Consider the following 24,341-nt stretch of genomic DNA (forward strand, 5'->3'; position numbering starts at 1 on the left):
TGTGGAAATATAAGGCATCTCTGAAAGAAGAAAAACGCCCACCCTTGTAGCTATGAAACTATAACAAACAAACATTCGATATCTACAACCCCCTCCCCCCAAACACAGAGAACCTGGCTGTGCTATGTTTGTTCTTGGTCTTACCAACAACCCTGAGCACAGCACTGGCGGAAACTCTGTCCAGTGTTGTGTTGGCTGCACATGTGTAGACCCCACCATCATCATCACCTACATCAGTCACCACCAGATGATCCTTGTCAATGGAGAATCTGCAAACAGAACACATGTAGAGCAATTGACATCAAGACACAGCTGACTGGGCTGGAGGGATGGCTCAGAGGTTAAGAGCACTGACTGCTCTTCTAGGGGCCCTGAGTTCAATTCCCAGCAACCACATGGTGGCTCACAACCATCTGTAATGAGATCTGGTGCCCTCTTCTAGCCTGCAGGCACACATGCAGACAGAACACTGTAAACACAATGAATAAATAAATCGTAAAAAAAAAAAAAGACACAGCTGACTGATACATGTCTTCCCAGCAGGCAAGAGTCTCTATGAACTTGATAAAAGAGAAGGATAAACACTTCAATAATTAGAGTGAACCCTATATATCACTTCAGTAATTAATAAACCTGGAAAACGACAATAACTCAACAGTTTTCTGTCAGACTTATGGAGTCTTAGGAGACTCTGCAGCAACCCTCCTAGGGTGGGGGCAAAAATCACATGGTATACCATAAATATGTACAATTACTGCATGCCAATTAATTTTTTTATTGATCAAAGTTACTGCCTGCATCCTGGGGTGAGGTGGTTGGTTTCATCTTTACCCCCACTAGAGGTGCTTCAGTCAGGCTTCTGTGGTTGTTTTGTTCTGCACAATTTCCCTCAGAGTGAAGATTTTTTAAAAAGTTACTGTTTGCTGCAGAAAGTTTGTGTTGTTACTGTTTTCCCCATTTGTATAAAGGCCCATGCAGGAGCTAAATGAAAAGTGTAGGGATCATTCTGGTCATTAGATCAGTAATCTTCACTAAGAGATTCTAGAAGTTACTTGCATCTTGCATGCAGGATTCATGTATGGTTCCAAGGAGGCTGCATAAATTGTAATCTGTCTTCTAAGTAATTTTGCAGTCAAACCTCAGTTGATCTAACTCATGGTCATTTCTTCATGTTCTCTTCTCTTTACCACCTCACATTTCACATAAAAAAAAAAATTGTCCAGATGGAAATGTGTGCTTTGGGCACATGGAGAGAAAGGCCAGAAAGTTATTGTGGGGTCATTAGCAAGCAAGAGGGTACCATTCAGTCATCCCAAGTTTGGGTCAGTACAAGCAAACCATGGAAACCATCTCAATCAGCACACAGCATTCCTGGCAGTGGGTATCACTTGTGTCCACTCTAACGGCTAAAATCGTGCATGCGACTGTCATTACTAGGGGAAGCTGAGGGCCTCAGGTAGAAAATACCACAATCTTCCTTCTATTCCAAGCTATAGGACTGATTAACCCCGTTAAATGGTTTACTTGATTTTGACTTTCTTTTCCTTCTGCAGGTGTTAGGTTAAATTTCTTTTTAAAAGCAATTCAATATCCAAATTCAAAACTAGTACTCTTTAAAATACTGGCAGAGTCAGGTGCATTCCTGATTATGGAGATTGGATATCTGCTTATTTGTAGAGTACAGATGGAAACATCTGCTGAGACTTTGCCATTCAAATTATACGACCATGGATGTCGTCCAAAATCTGGAGGGCCTTTTCCATCCTGAATTTCACAGGAGATCAACACACAAAGACCAACATTCTCAGGCTCATATTTCAAACACCCAATACTGTTTTAGTTCTAAGTACTGCACAGGAAAAAGAAAATGTTTATCTCATAATTTTGCAGACAGCTGACTTCAGACACTGAAAACATGGTGTCAATAACCCATTGACATAGAGCAGTCTACAGAGAGGGAAGGGGGAAGATAGCATCTGAAATACCTTTCGTCATTGGGCAGCTCTCCATTGTCCTTCAACCACATGATGGTGGGGATTAACGTATGGTCATGTTTCACTTTGCATTCAAAGGACACTTTGCTCCCCCTCTGCACGACTGCATATTCTGGTTGTTTAATGATCCTGGTTGGATCTAAAATTCAAAGTTATTGTTATCCATTTTGGCAAAACTGGAGAATTTGCTCTGTATCATATAATACTTGAAAACATTCATCAACTCTGTCTTACCTTTGATTTCCAAGTGAACTTCATTCTTTGCCATCCCTAATTTATTTCTTGCGACACATGTATAGGTCCCTGTACTATCCTTCTGGGCCACGGGAATTTCTAATGTTCCATTATCATGTAAAACATAAATGTCTTCATGAAGAGCGCTTCCTTTAGTTCCTTTAAACCTTCATCACAAAAGTTACCAGAGTGAGAATAAAACACAACAGACTGTGGTCTGCAGCAAGTGTCAAGGTCAAAGACATTTGGAATGATGACAGAGATTAAATTTCTGCTAATTTGTAAAGTGGGGATGAAAACATTTGTTGAGATTTCACTTTTCAAGTTATAAAACCAAAAATGTCCAAAACTTGAAGGGTTTTCCACAAGCACACTTCTGATATGTCAGAGAAAAATGAAAAGAAAGCACATAAAACAGGTGAATGCAAAAATTGGTGGGGTTTGCAAACTTAGAACAACAAAATATAATGGACTGCAATTTCTGTGGGATACGTAACTAAAGACATTACCTATTTTATCCTTAAATAGATGGTACAACAGGCAAAAGTAAGATTCCCTGTTTTGCTACAGACCACAGGATTATACAGAGAGAATTTAGCTGACAAAAATCATGAGGTTGACCCACAAGGATCACACATTCCAATGGAGGACACCCAAATCACAGGGCATTGGTAATATTTGCCTTCTGAATATCACTTCTGTGAAACCCTTATGAAGTCATAGCACTCCATTTTCCTTGACGGTATTCATCCCAGAAAATTTCAGCAGCGTCTCAATTAATTATTGAGCATAACTCACTCATGTACTGGTTTACTGGGTGATCTTCCCCCATACCATGGGGCCCTGATGAGATAGTATTCACAAAGTCAAGAAATCCTTTGCTCATAGTGAAATCTATTCCAGTTCCCTATTATAAACTTAAAAATTAGCCCCCCCGCCCCCCACAATTATCCTTTATGGCAGGACATCTGGCCAGGAGAAGAGCCTTTAAATAGACCACATTCAGAGCCTTAAAGGACAGGCACAGAGGAGGATTCAGCATGTCTACCCTCATGATAAGCAGGATGGGGTGACCTGATTTCTTAATAGCTCAATTAGGAAAGTACAACCTTAACTGGCCCAGACTCTACCATAACAAGCTGGTAATATTCTGTACTTACCTCCACTTTGGTTTTATTGATACAAGATCTTAGTCTAGGAAATTAACAGTTTATTCCTTTACCCCTAGAGACATAGGATAAAGCTACAGATCACTTGTCCAGCCCCAGAGAAAGGAATATTTCTTCTCACTGGGGCATCAGTGGGAACAAGCACCCCATCACTTAGCCCAAGACTGGAAGCCTCAACCTCTGGAATTTATATCACATAGCCTTAGTTTTCCCCCTTTGATCCAGCTACCTTAGATTAATAGCTAGACCTGAGAGGTCTCCTTTAATCCGCTAACATTTGGCAAAAATGCTAATGTGTATCAAATGCCACCCATTTTCCTTCCTCAGCTTAAGCCAGTTCCCAGCCACTGTGAAAGCAAGAGGAAGTGCTTAGAAAGCACAGAGATACAGCATCTCTTCCTCTTTTTCTACATTTGCTGACTACAAACTTCTAGCTTAACTAGCCACACTTGAAAATCCCATTTTTCTCTTCTTAGAATTCTATAATGATTTAAATTTCTCTCCTTAATTGATCCTCCCAGTATCTGCCAGGGAGTATCACAGCCATTCCCCATCTGAGACATAAAGTAATTTAATGGACACCCACTTTGTTAGCCCTTATCTGTTTTCTTGGCCCTGAAAAATGCTTGCCTATAACCTTGCTATTGCCAGAGAATTGTGAGTTGTGCCTGTGTGGGTATATAAACTGGAAAGCTTGGAATAAAGAGACGTGATGAGAAGAAGACATGTATGAGCTGACTCATTTCCTTCACCCTCAGAATCCTTTAGCTAGTTCCTGAGCTTGTTGTACTGTTCCTTCTTGATCCTGATAGGTTAGGGGGCTTGTACCCCAAAAACCTTGGTACTTTTTTATATTTTTTCTCCCATTTGTAAGAAAAAAAATTTAAAGACAACTTTATTTCAAGGCTCAGGATTATATGCTGAAAGTAGGACTAGCAAATGTAAAGAAAACATACATGTGATGTTGGAGAAGTGGAGACAGATGAAAAGGGCCTGAACAAAGTCATTCTGAGCTGGTAATCTCATCACCTTCACTAGGAAGCCTAAGTGTCCATGTTTCTCCTCTCTGGAGTTAAGGTTGGTCCTGGACAGACTTCTCTTTAATCCTAAACAGCTGTCACTCTCATCTCAATGGTTGATGATCAATACATACCTGTTCTAACTGTGTTACATCTATTTTCATCTTCCCCTTGTCCTGTCTAGCTATTCTAAAGCAAGCAAACTGTCAGCTACTGAAGGACTCCTACCAGGACTGGTAGGACGTGGATGGTTGGAGAGGAGGTAGGAGGACACAGGAGCTCTGCTGGGCTAATAAAAGCACCAAGCAGCAAGTCTTCTCTGAACCCATACAACCTCTCCTCCAGTTCTGTGCCGTTTTTAGATTTATTCTGTTCTTTTATGTAAACGGGCATTTTCTGTTATATGAATGTGTACCACATGCATGCCTGGTACCCATGGAGGTCAGAAATGGGTATAGAATCCCCTGGGACTGGGGTTATAGAGTTGAGAGTCACCCAATGGGTGCTGGGAACCAAATATACATAGGTCCTCTGCAAGAACAATAAATGTTCTTTACCACTGAGCCAACTCTCCATCCCTGACACTATGCCATTTTATTATCAAGAGCATGTTTCCTAACCAGTGCTTCAGAAGCTATTCACTAAGTTCTAGGCAAGGCCCATGATTGTGAAATATAACAGCCTTAAATATTAAAAATCATTTCTATGCAGCTTTGTAGTTAATAGAGCTGGATAGTTAATAAATATTTGAGAAAAAGTAAATAAATTTAATAACTAGTAATATGATGGATTGTATATTGCATTTTCCTGTTTGTTTTCTGACTAAAACCAGACCTAATTAGAATTATGTATCAAAAAAGAAATAGAGCTACTACTTACCACTCAATGGTAGGCATAGGAGACCCAAAGAAAGCACAATCTAACAAAGCAGGTCTGTTTGCAATGACTTGATACAGTGTGTTTGCAGATGTGAGAATTCGAGGTGGTTCAGCTAAAACATTTTAAAACGGTATAGTAAATATTATATACATCTTAGGCGTACAGTATATTTATCATGTTTGATTTAAGGTCATTAAAGTTTGTGGTAAAGTACATCTAACATTATTTTTCCCATATGTTCTGTATCTGTGACATCAGTAGTGACTTAACATAGAAGAAACACCTCCTACCTCATGCTCAAAATGTTACTCAGGTGTTAGTCAATTATTGATTTACTTATCTGTGATTCTTATGCTGTTTAATCATGGATTCACTTATTTGTATCCCTTATGACACTGGGTATCTTATAGTGAAAGACTGCAATTGTTTAATCATTTTATCCACAGCACAGTGTCTGGCAGGAAAATGTGACATTGCTGAATGGCTGACCCGTGATCATTCTAGTGGGTGGGGATGTGTGAGACACATGAAGAGGCAAAGGAAAGCAGAGTGGAGAGTGTGGTTTCTGAAGAACAGAGGGGACTAAAAAGCCTTTGACAGGCAAGAAAGCAACAGCATGAAAAGAAAAAACATTGACTGGGAGAAGAGATTTGCTCATATATGCCTGATCTAAGACTAATACACAAAATGTATAAGAAACTCAAAGAGCTCAACACTCCCAGAAAAAAAATTGGGTTTTAAACTGGACAAAAGATCCAAATACACATTTCTCAAAAGAAGACACACAAATGGCCAAGAGAGATGTGAAAAAACCGATCACTAATTATCAAGAGAAACACAAACTTCAGCCACAGGGATGTGTCACTTGATACCTGATGGAATGTCTGTTTTCAAAGAGACATATAAATACTCTTTCAGTCTTATAAAGAAGGGGAGCTGGGGCTTTGAGAAATGATTCAGCAGTTAAGAGCACATGCTGTTCTTTCAGAGGACACAAGTTCAATTCCAAGAACCCATGTCAAAGGGCTCAGAGGATTGGATGCCCCATTCTGGTATCTTTAAACTCCCACAAAAATATGATAGGCACTCACATAGATACACAGACATAAACATAAATAAAAATTCTGAAAAATAAGAGGATCCAATGTTTGTGGCACCGATGAATCTGAAAGACATTGTGTGAAATGAAACAAGCCAGACTCAAAGTAACACACATTGTATTGATCTTACTGAAATATGAAACCTGAAGATGTTGAATAAATAGAAGTAAAGCATGAAAAGAAACCCAGAAGTCAAAGGTGCTTCCTCAACATCTGCCAAATATTGATTGGCTTCCTTATGTTACGTTTGTTTGGAAAATGAGCACACTATCTAAAAGAATTGAAGTATAATTTCTGCTACTATAATTTTACCCACAACCATTTCATAATATGCTTGAGTTGTAGCATATATGTAGAACCCCTACAGTTCTTTGAGCATAGTTTTCAATGAAACAATGCATATCTGTGACTTGGATAAAAGACAAGCCTTATGATTAATCATTTAGTTTTTGTGTTGGAATTGTGACATTGTTTTTGAACTTGTCGGTTTCTGTGGTGCTAAATGAGAATGTTTCCACTGGCTCGTATGTTTCAAAGCTTGGTCTGCAGTTGAGAGAACTCCTTGGAAAGGATTAGGGGACAGTTTTGGAGGAGGTATGTCACTGGGACTAGTTTTTGAGGTTTCAAAAGCCCACATCATTCTAGCTATCTCTCTCTGCCTTATAAATGTTGTCTCAACATGCAAACTCGAAGCTACTGCTCCAGCACCATGTCTGCCCACCTGCTGCTATGATCCCACCATGATGGTCATGGGTGTTGCTACCCTCTTGATTGTGAGCCTCAGATGAAATAAATGCTGTCTTTGATAAGGTGCGTTAGTCATGGTGCTTTGTCACAACAATAACAGTTGTGACAAAAGCAGTTAACAGGTGTGTAAGGATGGAAAAGCACATATACTCAAATGCAAACGAACACTACTAAGACAAGACATGTATCTTATCTACCCTTGTATATTCTTTGTAGCTTGAAACACTATGCAAAACAGGTAGCAAAGACATAAAGCATTTTTGATGCACAAGTAGAAAACAACAGCAGTCATTAATTTAACTTCCCATGTCATTAATAAAGAGAGAACTTACCCAGCACATTTACAAAGGCATTTGCTAGCAAATATCCATATTCGTTAGAGGCATTGCACTGATAAACCGCACTTGATCTTTCTTGAACATTTGAAAAAATAATGGTATCACCATCTATTTTTCTGCTGGGGTCATCGGGGGCTACTGTTTGGATATAAAAATAGAAAATGTTTTTTGCTGCTTGAAAGATAAATATTAAATGTGCAAAATTTGAGATCTTTATTACATGAAAGGGAAGGAAATACAGCCTGATCTAGGTAAGTACATCAGTAAGTGGAAAAGAATCCAAGCAGAGTTTGCAAATATGCACAATGGTCATTCTGCCTTGAGTGGATGGATTCATCTTTAATAGTGAAGACTGCTTAGAGAGATGCAGAAAAGCAAGCCCAAGTTTGGTAAGAACAGCAATTCAGGAAACACATTGCCTTGTATATAAAGAATCCAGGTATTTAAAAGGAGGCAAGTTAATTATCCAAAGGAGGGAATAACAGCTTATCAACAAATGCAGAAACATGCTGGCTTGCTCAAACCTGCCCCCTTGGAGGACCTATTCTTGAAATAAATGGATGAGTAAATAAAGGCATGCATAGAGAACATGCTAGTCATGAACATGAGGATATCCGTTTTCCTGTTGTGCACACATCTGGGGCTGAAGGAGAAATCAGTTGTATAAAATTTCTCCCAAAGGCCTTTTTCAGCTAAATCCCTCAAGTACTTAAAAGTTGTTAAGACCAGGATTGATCCATGCTGAGGTTGGATGAAACTGGCTGGGTAATACAGTATGTGAGGACTTTGTCCAAAGCAAGGCAACCAATGTGCATGTGCTGTGCTGTGACACAGGAATTTCTTTTCCACTCTAGACCATGTCTCCGCATTAGTTTAAGAGCACACTTTTTTAGCATGCTGATGAGAACAAAAGTCAGTAACAGTACCTTCCCTCTGAAACTGCACATGGCAGCCATAGGAGGACATTGCTCCCGTTCTAGACACAGTTCTTTTTCTACAGTGACCAGAGAAGGTTGTGTATCACTGTACTGAGACTCCACTACCACTCTGAAATAAAAGTATCTGGCTCACCTCTGGCTTATTAATTCACTTTAATAAAAATAAATGCAGCTATAGTTACTCTCCTTTTTTTCATGCCCAAGCATTGTACTAATTCATTCTGTAATTGTTTTTTACTGCTACAATTTACCACAAATCTAGTATTTTGAAATAATATAAAGTTCACTACTTCTTGGTTCCCCAGGTCGGAAGCCTGAGGGGGATCCCACTGAGCTAAAGGCATGGTCCGAGGAAAGCTTTGCTCCTTTAGGTTGCAGAGGAATCCACTTCTTTGTTCCTTCTGCTTTCTGGAGGATTCCTAATTTCTTAGCCCATGTTTGCTTTTTTTTCCTAGCACCATCAAAGCCATCAGCATCATTTTTTTTTTCTGTTCATTCTTCAATGATCACGTTTCTGCCTGACCACAGACAGGCAAGGCATAACACTTTTGAGGATTCATGTGATGAAACTAGGCCCCAAACTCCAAATCAGAAAGCTCCTAACTGCATGTACAATGTCCCTCTTTGCTCTGTAAGGTGACATATTCACAGGTTCTAAGGATTAGGATGCAGACATCCTTGTGATCCCTTATTTTAACTATTAAACATTCTGACTACTATTATACCTATAGCCTAACAGTCTTTTGGATGTTCCAGATGAGGATAATTTAACAATGTATCATAAGTTGAACTATTGCACAAGTTCTTACCTTCCAAGGATTTTTAAAATTTCAACTTGTGAGCTACCTCTCAGAGAGTAATTAATGCCTGATGGGGAATGTCCTTCTGTGTATGTTTATCTTATTGGTTGTTGAATAAAGCACTGTTCGACCAATGAGGAAGCAAGATAGGTGGGATTAGGAGTCAAGAAGGATTCTGGAAAATGTAGTAAAGATAAGTCTTGAGATCCAGGCAGGAAGTGACATAGCAGGCAGACTCAGAATATAAACAGGAATCACTGTCTTGCTCTTCCTCTTCCTCCTACTCTCTTCTCTATGGAGCTGCCATGTGATCCCGGCAAGAGGACACCAGTGGAAGGCATCATCGATAAGGTAATTCTTATAAAATATATAGATTTATGATCATTAAGACTGAGCTAGCAAATTGAGAGCATGGGAAGAGGGGGGAGGGAGCTACAAGAATGAGAAGGGAAGAAGAGGAAGGATGCAGAGGTCAAGAGGGAGCAGAAAGGTTGAGTCAGGTGAAGAATAGAAGAAAGGGTATGTGACTGGTAGGGTTTTAGTTGGGGGGCTGGTAGGGGAGGACAGGAGGGAGAAGGGAACTGGAATTGTCATGTAAATCAATCTTGTTTCTAATTCAAATAAAAAATGATTTAAAAAAAAGACTGAGCTAGCATATAAGAAATCCTAGTCACTTGGCCAGTAGCATTGTCAACTAATATGACTCTGTGTTATTCTGGGTGTCCACGTGGCAGCGGGGCTCGGGCGGATGGAGCAAAGACTTATCACTACAAATGCCCTTATTCCTGAGGAAGCATAATAGGTGTCTTACAAAATTAGTGTCCAAAAGTCTGGCAACAATCAATGGCTAAGGTGTGGAATCTTCTGAGACACATATTTGTTCTGCTAGTGATACGGTATGTCAAGATTCTTTGAATTGACTCCTTAACTCACATTTGTAATTTCTGATTAAAATTTTCAAACTGCCTTAAGGAAAACATTCCTCTAAACAGATTACAAATGGGAGTCTTAATTCCTTCATTAAGGTATAGATTGTATCAGTAAATAACAGCAGAGGACATATGTTACATTGTCCCAGGAAGTGCCCTACAGGTGTAGAAGACAGATATGGATCTGAGAATGTGGTACACATCAGGGAAGCCCTTGTTTCTTATCCTGGATCCCAAGCCTTGTATCATTGGAGCTTTCGGATGGACACACTTGAAGTAATGGCTAATTACTGCCTTAACAAGTCATGGTGGAACACAGAACAGCAGCACCCCTGGCCACTCTTCCTCTGTGGATTTTCCTAACCAGATGGCCCTAGTACTTGGACATTCAGCTTTAGAAATGCCCATGGAGCTTTTCATGCCCACCATGTACCCACTCTGACTGCACCTCTGAAGGTGTGCCCAGCAACAAAGAACCATAATGAAGATGACACAATGGCCGAACACAGTGCCTGAACCTTTAGCGTGGATAACAGACCATAGGATAAGGCCTCCTCACATCTCTGAACATCTGAAATCTTAAAATCACACCACCATGTCCTGGTTAATAATATAGAGTGTTTTTTTTTTTTCTGAGATGAAAATCATCTGGAGCATTGTTGCACAAGAATGTGAATGTATTCAACATCATTCGACTGTGAGTTCACAGGTTAAATTAGCAATAGTAAACCCATGGCAAGAACTCAACACTGAACTATATTCTTAAACCTAAATTAGTAAATTTTATGCTGTGTGTGTACCACAAAAACTCATCTAAAGGAATAATTCATTTCTAGTAACAACAAACTTCATGTGTTGTAAATGAACACCAAAAAAATGTAGGAGTATATACATCTGCATCTATAACTTTAAGCCCCAAGGGTAAAGTCTAAAAGTTGGGTGACAGCCTTCAGAAAATGTTTAAAACAGTATAACTCTCCTAAAAGGAATGGCAAAGGCTACAAATGTTTCCAATATTTGGGATATGAAAATAATTATAATAAATAGAAATGATTTCTTAGAATTACTGGGTACTGTCAATCTCTAACATGTTTTTGTATCAATTGCATAATTTTACCTTTAGGATAATTGTATAATTTCTTTTTAGAACTTCATGAAATAGGTCAACCTATTTTCATATCTAAAATATATCTAATAATATATTTATATAATTATATATGATATAATATGAATATTATATATCAATATATCTAATATTGACATAATATAAATATTAGATATTAGATATACTTTAGATATGAAAAGCATAGACAGAAGCACTTAATAGTTTGTTTAATTTATAATAACTTCAAACTAGTTTAATAGTTTTGTTCCAGACTTCTGGTCCTATTACATTTTATAAGTATTTCCTGGAGTATGAACAATTGGACATGATGTAAAGACAAGCTTTGGCAAACAGCTGGATTTCCCTCTCCCAGCTATTCTATTCTAACAGGTCCAGCCAACAACAGAGCCCTTTACCTCCAAGAGGAGGAGGAAGGAGGAGGCTTTGACAGGATCTTGAGAATATTCTAAGTCTCCAGTCCCCTAGTTTTTTGCATGTGTTAATCGAGCACAATTTGTAATTGTGTCAGGCAGAGATTGCTCTTTCTTAACACACATGTGTCAAGGAAGTGTTAAGTACCTGGCTGATCGAAATGAGACATCACTTCAGAAGCCAGTGATATATGCATCCAGGTGCTTTGGAGTTAATCCAATGAATTTTATCAAACAAAACTTCCAGGTCTGAAGGCAAGCTCAAAATCAATACCACATTTTGCCAGAAGAATCCAGTCTTACCTCCACCTCACTCTGATATTCCTAGTTTTGTTTTTGAAGCTCAGAGTGTTTGGATGATTGCCAACAAGTCAGGAGAAGCAGTCTATGTGTCTGGTCATGTGGCTTTCTGACTGTGTCTCTGCTGCTTGGCATAGGAGACAAACCTGTGGCACCTGCCCGGATTCTACATGATTCCCTGAACCATGCTTCTGTGGAAGCACAGCTGGTCCTCGACCCTTTGCCCCAGTAGCTGGTCCATCTACAATTTCTGAAGTCTCTTGGGTGGAAGGTGGTGCCAACTAGCCTGCCTGGGCCATGGGCTAACTTATGGAGCCTATGTTTGTCTCTGCTAAAGTTAGTGACCCTCATGGTTCAGTCAATGCCACTACACTGCAGTTTTCTCCTTTTCTACCTTTGTGTCTCTCTTCCACGATCTGGTACTGCAGGATGCACAACTCAACAGAGGAGAGGCAAGCACCAGGCCTGTTTCCAGACAGTTCAGGAGTCTCCAAGGCAATCTTGTTGAAGTCCATGGCCAACTACTAAGTGGAAAGGAGAGTGGTGCAGACCTCTTCAAGCCTCTACTGACTTCTTGCTTTGTTCTGGTGCCTCAGTTCCTCACCCAACTCTGTACTGCTGATCAGAGGAAGCCAGTACACAGTGAGGCATATCTCTTTACACTTGGCTGTTTAAGATTTATTTTCCATTCAAAGAAGACACTCAACAGAGGCTGTCCAGAGACCGGGGGTGGGGGGAGGGTGTTGAGGACCAGGGATAGGCACAGTGTAAGAACCATGCAGGCTCCCCGCCAGCCCATCACCCACAGTTATGAGATGTCCATAAAACAGACCATGTTCTTCCAGCTTGACCACTCCCAAAGAAGCATCCCATCTCTCAGACAGAAACAACAGCTGCTTGAAGCTTCCTGGAGCAGCCAGGTGGCAAGCCCACTTGCTGTGCTGCCCTGCTGTGCATGGTTCCCCTCTCTAAATGCCCACCAGGAGGCTGCTCTGAGCTGCACACACCTGAGCTAGGGCACCCTGGATCTTGAAAAGCTCTGGAATTCCTACCTTGTCTGTGTTGCCTCCTTGGTCTTTTCTAAGGGAACACACATGGGATGGAAAAAAAAAATGAACTGACTTAGAATATGACTTGGCAGATTGTATCCTAACTCTTTCCGTTTGGGACCTAATTGGATGATTTGGGGTTGAAGCAGAAGAGCCTAACTTGTCTCTCTGAGATAACTTCCCTCTCCAAACAGATTTAGTTTTAACTGTAAAGGGGAGTGCATGGGAAGGCATATTAAAGCTCTTAATACAAAAATTAATAGAGTTCAAGGTTCCCCCAAGTGCTCTTATGCTGGCTCTGTCCTCCAAAGGTCAGTAGCTCCTGTAAATTCGTATGTTGAACCCCCAGCCCCAAGGTGGTCCTAGGCCAAAGGCTCAGGCTTTTGGCAGGTGACTAGGTCATAAGGGCTCTTTTCTCACAAATAGGAACAGTGTCCCTTGGCAAAAGACTTGAGGGAGACTGTCCCTGCTGTCACTGTACATTCACAGATGAAAAACCAGCACTAGAAGAGCTACTAAGTTCCTTCAACTTTGATTTTCCAGCCCCAACTAGACTGAGCAATAATTTTCTGTTGTTTATAAATTATCTAGCCCAAGGTACTTGGTTATGGCAGCAAAGCAGAGTAAGACAGCCAATTTGGAAGGATGATAAACCCATCAGGAAGAAAGATCAACCTCATCACTTAATTTCTCAGTTTTCCCTGCTAGGACTGTATCCTGACAGTCAAGCCCAGGAGTTTCTCTCTTCACCATCCCCTGGCTCTCCCACCAGCCCCTGCTCTCCCAATTTTCTTGCTGAGTAGCTAGAAGGATGATCTCTCCTGCTTGTCTGTTTTTGCTGAGTCTAAATCTCTGGAGTGCACTTAACTTTCTATAAATTGCAAAGAACCAATGAGCTGGAAGAAAGCAAACCCTTTGGTGCAGAAATGCTGAGTATTCAATATGGCCATTATTATTCTATATGCATTCTTAAGAAAACCATAGTTGTACTATAAAACATCTTAGTTCTGGGCTTTCTTTCACTCTTTCAATTGTCACAGAATCCCCTGGGAGGGACAGTAGCTCCTTGACATATGACCATGAAGTAATATTTGTGGTGTTTCCTACTCTGATCATAATTAAAATTGGATCATAAATATCAGTACCAATAACTAGCCTCATTAGCCTCAGTTTTCTTCCAAGAACATATTTCCTTTTTCAGGAAATACAAGCTGTTTCTGTCCAAGTATCTGATAACTACTGTGCCTTGTGACACAAGCAAACTCCCAACAAATACTCCAGCAAACACACTCATGGCACAGAGTGCAACTACTCAGACTAAACCCATGACTGCTGTGCCTGGTAATGAGGAACATGCTGTTGTTCTTCAAAGTAATGGTAGATCTACTGGCCATCTTCATCTCTGGGTTGAGCCTTCCATGCCAGAGGAAGACTCAGTTATAGAGAAATCAGTTCAAAGGAACTTTTTCTTGTGTGGAAGTAGAAGTGTTATTTGATTTTCAGCTGCGGACTATGAGGAGCCACATTGTATGAAAGTATCTTTATTAAGTAAAGAGTATCTTTGCATCTGATCATGATAATGACTAAGAGGTGAGCCTGAGGCTGAAGTCTGAAGTCTCTCTCTCTCTCTCTCTCTCTCTCTCTCTTTCTCTCTCTCTCTCTCTCTCTCTCTCTCTCTCCCTCTTCATCTAAGAGGAAGTCTGATTTCCAAAAGTGTGAAATGTTCAAAGGCCTCCCACTGTAGGGAGACCAGGAGGCATAGGAAAAAGGTAGCTGGCTGCTCTCTGTATGACCATGGCTTAGGAGTTCAGAATCAGTGAGACAAGATTCCAATTCCATTTTGTTCCTTTGCTTTGCTGTAATTCCCTCTAATACCCCAATCCTCTAATCAAGTTTTATAAAATGAGCCTTTACTATGACTTGGAGGGTTCATGGAAAGCCCTTGGCTACACTTTAATGGGCCACTGTGGGCAGCATAGTGGTAGCTTCGAGAGACATCTAATGAAAATGAGCTAGGAGTGGACCTGTAGAACGGGGTAGGAGGGTTGATGGTTACAAATACAACCAATGTCTTAATGACTTCCTCAAGGATTTCTGGAGAAGACCTCACAGTACTCAGGGAGGGCAAAGTAGAAGACTGAATACCCCGCGTAAGATCAGGACCCCATCCTTCAGGTACCCATCCAGTGGAAGGTTGACCCTGAACATTGGAAAACTTGGGGGATACTTGGGCTTTCCCCAAGACTGAAAACTTAGGCCAGTCTGATGTTCCTTTTGTTATCTACTGACTTAGTCCCATTCTTTCTGGCAACCTATACTGAACTTTAAAGGTGACTTAGTGCCCCTGTTAACTTTATATTCAGCTTTCATCCTAAACCTGAATTATTTCATCACCATGCACTCATTGTTGAGATACAGGTGTACTTTGAAAATAATCTCCAATTAGAGACAACAAAGGACACTTACTTTCTATTGGAACTCCATTTGTTAACCAGCCAATTCTGGGTTTGGGGTTGCCATTAGCTCTACAGATGAGGGTTCCATTCTCTCCTGGGGATAGCACAAGGTTTTGAGGTGCCACAATCCAGTATGGAGCCGCTTTATTGAGAGAAGAAATACAGATAAAAAATATGACTCAAAAGTATTGTAGTAAAAGAATACTGTGACTGTTGAAACAGATTATAAGGGTTTTGTAAAAGACCTGTAAGTCTCACTTTTTAGAATGAAAAACCATAAGAATTGCTTCAAATAATTCTTTAAGCTTTACTGAGTAAATAAAAATCGCATGAATTTGAACTCTGAACTATGCAATTACAAAATGGAGAAACAATTTTAAAACTTTTTGAAAAGTTGCAAAGATAAAATACAGTGTCCTATACCCCTTTGCTTAGTTGGGTTCTTCTAATATCTACATTTTATATAGCTGGATTGTGGATATTTATGAGACAGGAAGTAACCATTGCCCTGTCCTGGATACCACACCATCTCTACTGATTCAGTCTCTTTAGCCAAGGAGTTTCTTGGTCTCTTCTTTCCTTTCACAATTCTGACACATCTGAACAATGTTACTTGGCTTGACAGGATGCCTTCAGTGAGTCTGTCAGATGTTTTCTCATGATTAACTCCAGATTTGGGGCTGTAAGAATATCACAGTAGTGATGGGTTCTTTTTGATCACACTACTTCAAGGAAGACATGAGATCACAATGACTTACTATTAGTGATGTTAGGCTTCATCACGTGATTGAGGCACTATCTGTCAGGTATTCCCACTACAAAGTTACTACTGTCTGGTACTCTGTGTTCTGTCTGTTGGCAGCAAGCCACTAGTACAGCCTACTCTCAAGAGAGAACATAACCTCCATCACCTCCAGGAAGGAGTATTAAAGAATTACTGGACATACATTAAAATTGTCTTAGCCACTAGGTTTTTGTTTGGTTTGGTTTTGATTTGATTTTTTAAGGAGCAAGAAACACATTGAAGCTATGCAAATATCTTGCATCTCCTTAAAATTGTTTTCATCCACCAATTTTAGAATTCCTCCCTGGATCTTGCCTGAAGCAGTTATCGCTGTGGGACTATCATGGTGATTTTCTACTTTTACTATTCTTTCTGCATTTACTAATTGCAATTCTGTGAGGGTGATTTGAAAGGGTGGCTTTTAAATCTGGCCTGCATGCAATTACAATAGAAATGAGAAAAGACTCATGACACCATGAATGTGGATATAAATTTAAACTTCTCATTACTGAAGAGCATGATCAAAGGCACATTGAACTGAAGCTTCAGAGCCTGCACAAAAGCAAGGGAGTGCACGTGAGATGGAGTTATACCTTTAACTGTCACAGAAATGGTATGATGGACAGCTCCTAATGTGTTTTTTGCTATGCACTGATAATTTCCCGAGTCTGCTTCTGAAACCTGGGTGATCTGCAAGGTTTTCTTAAAGTTCCGATAAAACGTCCGGTTAACAGGAAGGGTTCCATCTTCTTTGATCCAGTAAATGATTGGAGTAGGTCTGAGAGGATAAATGAGTAATGATGTTACAAAGGGTGATTTCACCTGTGACTGTCTTGGAGCATCAATTCTCATGCATATTTGTAATTAATTGTTTGCATAAAGATAATGACAAACATACAGACCTTTTCATTAGCATCATATTTTTATAAGCAATGCTCAAAACCTGTATTTGGAACAATTCCCATTTTCAAATCATTAGAACTATATTTTTGGCATAAAGTTTAACTTCAGTAATGCTGTACTGCAAGCAGAATTGCTTTACTAAAGGGATAATCTTTTCTTCAAAGTTCTGGTCATCTAGGATGCTCTAGAGACTTTTATTATGTCAATTATTATTAAGTTAATCATATTGTATTATAATTCTCCATCAATGTTAAAGATATATAGTGAATGACTCATGTGCATATCAGTGCCTCTTGACTTGTATATACATTTACAAATCAAACAGATGAAACTTTCTGTTTTATGACACACTGATGATATGAATTAAATAATTAATGAATTAGAATCTTTTCCTTCACTTCATTTTTAGTGAACATTTAGAACACCATTGTGCTAATTGACAATAATAGAGCAGATTAATGCTGTACCACCTCTCACTCAAGTTTTACCCTTTTAAATCAGGAAAATCCAAACAAATGGCGTAATGATGAAAAGCCAGAATACTGCTTGGAGTTGCATCTTTCTCAAAGTCTCAGATCTTAGCTAAAATTTTTCTCTGACCCTGGTTCACTGACTTCCTTGGACCCTATCATTTGCAGCTGTCTCAATGAGAAGAATGGTTGGCAAGTATAATGTCTTTAGAAAATTTTCATGAGGAAAAATTTTAAAAATTGTTCAAGAAAACATTGCCTGTGTGTGTGTGTGTGTGTGTGTGTGTGTGTGTGTGTGTGTGTGTGTGTGTGTACTAAGCCACATCTTGGAGATAGTAAAAAAGAAAGGCAGATGGAGATCTTAAAGTCATCATTATATTTGTCATCAGAGATGCAAAAGACATGTTTAGTTTTTTTTTCAGCAGCACATCGAACCTTCTCTAAAATCGACGACACACTTGGCAACATAGCAAATATCAACAGGTACAAAAAAATTTGGAATAACCCATTGTGTCTTATCAGACCACCACATTTTAAAGTTAGAATTCAACAACAACACAAATTGCAGAAAACCTACACACTCATGGAAATTGAACAATTATACAATTCCTGGGTTAAGGAAGACATAAAGAAAGAAACTAAAGACTTCCTAGAATTCAATGAAAATGAAGACACATCATACCCAAACATATGGGACACTTTGAATGCAGTGCTAAAAGTTCATAGCTCTAAGTGCCCACATGAAGAAACTAGAGAATAGTCAGTCACACCAGAGAATTGACAGCACAACTGAAAGCTCTAGAACAAATAGAAGCAAATTCACTCCAGAGGAGTAGATGCCAGGAAATAATCAAACTGAGGACAGAGATCAATAAAGTTGAAACAAAGAAAACAATTCAAAGAATCAATGTGGTAAAAGACATGTTTGGAATGACAGTTTGTAACTGTGCCTTCAGTTTGTTTGAATGAACAAAGTGACAGCATATAAACTAGATGAATTGGTTTCTAAAATTAAAATTAAAACCTGCTATGAACATGTAGAGCTGTAGAAGATGTGAGATCAGTTTGGAAGTTCGAGTCACATGTGGAATCAGACAACATATGTTTCCTTATAGTTAGACTCATGTTTCAGATGAGGCAGGAGAGGGATGGGGCTAGACACTCAATGTTACAGATTACACTGAGTAAAGGACCAGTTGTTATGGAAGGCTCCTACTCTATTGAAAAATCCTTAAGATTTATGAATGTTTTAATATCGAGCTTAACAGTCCCTGGTTTGCAAGCAGTAAAGTACCTACCAGTGTTTCACAAGATTTCAATGTTTTAAAAAGTTCTTTCAGTTTTTATTTTTTTATATTTCCAAATTATAACCATATTTTACAAAAAAACATTCAGCGTTCCAAATCTGAAAACATGAGATGTGCCAAGATATGAAACTTGTTACATGTCATGTTGGTGATTCAATGAAACCAAAATGGAATTTGGAAAAATTCTGTTAGGAAAGATTGAATGTTTTTAATTAAATTTATTTATTTACTTTACATCCTGGTTGCAGTTTCCCCTCCCTACTCTTCTCCCATTCCTTGCCCCCACACCTCCTCCCCTGCCCAAAACTCTCTCTGTTTCTGTTCAGAAAGGGGCGGTCTTCCTATGGGTATCAACAAAGCATGGGAAAGACTGATTTGTTTTTTGTCAGATTTTTAAGAATTTTGTTAGTTTTTAGGCTGAAGAATCGAAATATTGAGTGTGATTTCCTAACTTGGCCAGCAGAGGCCTCCATGTGCATCCTGAAGCAATTATTCCTGGATTAAAGAAAGATTATATGATCTTTCGATTGCCAGGTCAGAGACAACACAAATTATAAAGCATGAAGGCAGCCAAGGTGCTCCTGGGATCCACTCACAGCTTCAGTAGTTGTGATTATGTGATGGCACTTGCTCTATGCCAGGCACTGGGGGAGGACAATCTAGAACCTGCCTGCCATATGGACCCAATGTCACAGTTGCTCTTATATCTGTCAAAGGACTCCCTGAAATGCCTGTCAAAGGCACATGGACTTTACAGTCTGCCCTCAGGAAGGAACAGAGGGAACAATGCCATTGTTCTAAGGCCTCGGCATGCCCTGTGTGCCTTTCATGGCAGATGTCAGGAGAGGTAACACTGCTAAAAAATCCATTGCCAGCATGTCTCCATGTGGCAGACATTGAGAGTAATGACCCCTAGTTAATTCACCTTCACATGCTGCCCCCTGCCTGAGCTCTAGACAAATGACCAAGGGTAAGTAGCTGTTATTATTTTTTTTTTAATCTACCAAGTACTGAGGTTGTTTGTTAGAAAGTAGCAAAATTCTACCACCTTATTAAAGCACAGTGATCTTAAGGTCATTACAGATATAGATAATGCAACACACACTATTACAACAAAATACTTTAGCAATAACATAGAATTCAAAGTTTACTCAGGAAATGTTTGTTGAAGTTTACTTGATTTGGGTCAAATTAGAAGCATAAGACAAAGGTTCTTCCTCGGATATTACTTCCTGTCTTTTATAGTTTGGTAAGAAGTAAGCATCAGGACAGAATGTGTTAACAGTTAACTCACAGGCCTTCTGCAATGCATTCTAGTGAAAGCACGCTTCCTCTCAGTTCCTCTTTGACGCTTTCGTTGCCCTCTGGAGTTAGAAATGTTGGTGGCCTCTCTTTACTAGGTTTAGCTGCAAACAAGAAATGCAATATACATTAAAATTATGAAGATGTATTTCTAGGAACACAGTCATTGTCAGAAGCTGCCTACAATTCTAATCTCATTTGAAATCTAGGCTTATTTGGGGATTTCTTCAGTTATACATATATACTCTCTCACTTATTCCATGTGCAGGAAAAGAAACAAGTTTGGTTGCCTGAGCAAAGCAGTGAAAGGACTCCTTTTGTACATGTCTTTACTTTGGGTTAGGTCTTTACCAATTTTCTGTGGGCTCATAAAGTTTCAAAATGTCAACAAAGAAAAATTAGCTCATCAAACCCCACATCCCTTAAGACTGGTACTCAGGTCAAAGCAAAAAGTGTGTCTTTTGAAAGATGGTAGATTTCTTTTTCAGCAGCAAATCAGTATGGACAAAGTATTTTGATTTATTCCAGATAAAGAATTATGGGCAATGCCACTGACTTACATCTCAAGATTCTTACACTGCAAGATTTGTGAGAAATTAAGCAAAACTAGACAATTATTGACAGAGTTCTGGCAAATTATATGCCATGAATGAAGATTAAAAGTAGGGGGGGCTAAAGGAGTGGCTGCATGACAGAGTGTTTGTTTAGTGGGTAAGACCTGAGTTTGGTTCCTAGCTTTGGAAAGAGAAAAAGAATATTAGCAGAGCTAAACACATAAGTTTCTCAATGACAAAATAAAGCGGGTCTAAGTCAGCGAGCTTAGAAATAGCTACAAGGAAGACCTTCTGTCTGATGGAATCTTAAATATGTGGCCATATTTACTGAAGTCTTTGGGAAACTTTCAAGTGGAAATGTGATAAAATGTGGACTTTCTTTGTTTCAATCACAAATGTCTACTTGATGCTTCTAAAGCCAAATGAAGAGGCAGCATGTTAATTTCTCATTTCTCAGAAGAAAAAACTGAGTACCAAAAAGGCATTGCTGAAGAAAAATTCGTTTTCTTAAGGATTTAGAGCTTGTTGGGAACCTTACTCCTCTAAAAATCACCTTGAGAATGCTCTTGAGGTCCATATTAGGGGATTGTATTAAATAAATAAAAGTGATGGTTATATCCTGCCATATTCTCTAATGTTCATATCTCAAAGGTAAAAACTTAAGGCAGCAGCAACCCTACCTATGTGAATTAAGACGCCCACATGTCTAGAATCAGTTATTTTCAGTGATAGATTTTATGCTTGACAAGAATGTTTTCTTTAAGGAAATCAAATTCTTTCCAATTTAAAACAATGGAGGTGAATGATCTATTTTTAGAAGTTTATTCCCACAGAAGACAATGAGTGTGTTTCTAACAATGCTAAGAACAATACAGTTCCTAATGCTACTGAACGAAGTTAGACATTTACTATGAAATGTACTCTATGTTAGTTACTGAAGGTGCTAATGAGTGGGTCAGTATTCTAGGGGTTTATATGACCAGTCAGTTCATGTGAAGGTCATGCAAAAAGTTTTTAGACAGTACAACATATGGAAAATACAATTCTGAACACATATGAGAGTTTTTTTCTAAAGCATATGAAATGGTTTACATGAAAAATTATAACAAGTTTAATTATACATACATCATGGAAAAGGTTTTAGTGACATGCTTGAAATTTTATAGCTAATTCTTATAAGAAACACACATTGGTATGGTGATATTGAACATGTAATTAGAAATTTCATAAAGAAACAAAGTTAAACAGCCATGGAGGTGAAGTTAGTGAACTAAGGTCTACAATGAAGGAGAGAATATCAGTTACAACCACTGTAACTCACCACCATAAAACTCAGTGTCACTCAAATTAGCAGCTATAGTGTCATTCAATTCATCCACTGAAATAAACAGAATATCATGAAGAGGGCACAAAGGCAGGGGAGAAGAGTCAAAAAATGACCGGGCAACAAAAACAATTGCATACAGCTATTCTAAGGGCCATTCTTTCCAGGTAAATCCAATGCTTGACAACATACTGGCTAAATCATTAATTCACTCAGCCACCCCCAACTACAACTTGAGCTACAGGATAAATGCCAATAACAGGCACTGTGAGGCATAATACATACACCAATGCTCAGAACACCACAGAGTTGGGAGGTTGCCATAGAAACAGGAATGGCAATCAGTGAAAAATGTAAATCCAATATTTAGGGTATGCATGCTTTTTCTAGCACATAAACTAATGCTTTAGAGATCCTTTACAGGAATTTTCCTGATCATTGAACTGGTTTACCTCAGAGACGGAACTGTATTTAACTGTTAATAATTTGATTCAAGTATGTAAATACCATTGAAAGAGACCCAGAAGGCTGAGCTCTTACCTGAAATCACCTTCAAAGAAATAGGTTGCTTCTGTTGTATGGTTTGAGTGTGATTAAATCTGGCATAGCAGATATAGTCTTCGCGGGTGTCTTCTGGGAGGACATTGGAGAAATAGAGGTCTCCATTCAGGCCTTGGGAAACCCGCTCACTCTGTGGAAGTCTTTGGAAGGCTGGAGGAAGACAGAGAGATACTCAGATCATTCTGTCATACAGTTACCACCCTCTACATCAGCAGGACAGCCATCAACTAACACATCTGAGCTTCACCTGAGAAAAATAAATATATATATATTTCTCACAGCTCTTTTAGGAAAAGAAAACAACCCTTTTGAGGCTTATTTTGTTGTTGCTGTTTGGGGTTTTTGCTTTTAAGATGTGAGACACACACACACACACACTCCACTGAACCTGGCCAATCCTAACTTCTTGAAGCTTCAAGCAGTAATAGCACTAGAGTCATGAAGTGAAGTATTTCATTAAGAAATTAGAAATGAAAAAAATGCTCTATAGCAGCTCTGCATATTTCCTGGTATCTCAATTGATCTCTAGTTGCAAACATCTTAGAAAACACATCAGAAAAGTCTGTAAGGAAGTCAACATGAGTTACATGTCATCATAAATTAGGTTCTGAGCAAGTAGACAAGCACAACAGTCCCTCAGCCCAGTGTGAGCCTACAGTCTAATTGATGAACCAAGCAGCAAACACCTGGTTAAACATAACAGACAATGGCAATGATGCCACTATCTGATGCTATGATATGTTACTGGGAACCAAACCTGGCTTCCCTCACCTTGTGTGCAGCTCACCTTGTGACACCGTCCATCTTTTACTCATTATATATATGAATAATGACCATCTCCTTGTACTAAAATCTAAGCTCCAAGAAGGAGGACACATTTGGTTTAATGCTGAAGCTACTGACAAGTGAGCAGTCTTTGTCAAGGGATCCTTCAAGGGCTCACTCTTGGAAGGGCTGAGTATCAGCCATCAGCACATTGACATTCCAGTTTCCAGAAAGATCATCCTGCATCTAGATCAGGTGAGGAGCTATGCACAGCAAGAGGATTTTCTACACGGCTGAGGGATCGGAAGAGGTGGGAGCCATTGATCTGCGGATGATGTTACATTCGACCATCAAAAAGCATCCAAAAGTGCCTGGCTCAGTTCCCAGAGCTCCAACTGTGATTATTTCCTCTCCCAGGTGAGAGGGATTTGGACAAGTCACACATCCCTGCAACATCAGGTTGGGGGTTTATGTGTTGATGGGACTTCTTCAGCCCGAAGCAAGGATATGTGTTCTTCCTGCAGTAGGTACCTGACCTAATATTTCACAAAATGCAAAATTGTAGTTAAAAACCAGCAGTAATTTTGGCAGTCCAAGCCCTGTGAATTGTGTTATTCAAGTTTCTGTCAAGTTGGAGGCTTATAAATTTACAGTCTTAAAACATTAGTCCTCTTGGATAGGAATGGTTTTAAAATATTGAGGAAAAGAATGTACACTGACAGCCAGGCAGGGTGGTGCATGCCTGAAACCCAATCTGTTTGGAAGACTGAACAGGAAAGAACTACAAGATGAGGCAAGTCTGTACTACACAACAAGTTCAACCATCAGCCTGGGCTACACAGTGAGACCCTGTCTCAGAAAACATACATTTACTTAATGAATC

The 24,341-nt window shown here is 39.3% G+C and overlaps 1 protein-coding gene across 1 annotated transcript in view; it reads right to left on the minus strand.

The window, feature by feature from the left end:
• Nrcam (neuronal cell adhesion molecule) overlaps positions 1-24,341 on the minus strand; it is a 78,775-nt gene that overhangs the window by 39,863 nt on the left and 14,571 nt on the right. Inside the window, exons 6-15 of the mRNA XM_035445653.1 lie at positions 22,673-22,843; positions 22,130-22,186; positions 20,247-20,358; positions 16,866-17,050; positions 15,499-15,630; positions 7,475-7,618; positions 5,296-5,407; positions 2,229-2,395; positions 1,986-2,133; positions 145-269 (exon numbers count right to left, since the gene is read on the minus strand). Coding sequence (XP_035301544.1) covers positions 145-269; positions 1,986-2,133; positions 2,229-2,395; positions 5,296-5,407; positions 7,475-7,618; positions 15,499-15,630; positions 16,866-17,050; positions 20,247-20,358; positions 22,130-22,186; positions 22,673-22,843 — 1,353 coding nt within the window. The remainder of the gene's footprint in view (positions 1-144; positions 270-1,985; positions 2,134-2,228; positions 2,396-5,295; positions 5,408-7,474; positions 7,619-15,498; positions 15,631-16,865; positions 17,051-20,246; positions 20,359-22,129; positions 22,187-22,672; positions 22,844-24,341) is intronic.

The sequence above is a fragment of the Cricetulus griseus genome, chromosome 5, assembly GCF_003668045.3.
Source record: "Cricetulus griseus strain 17A/GY chromosome 5, alternate assembly CriGri-PICRH-1.0, whole genome shotgun sequence".
NCBI lineage: Eukaryota > Metazoa > Chordata > Mammalia > Rodentia > Cricetidae > Cricetulus > Cricetulus griseus.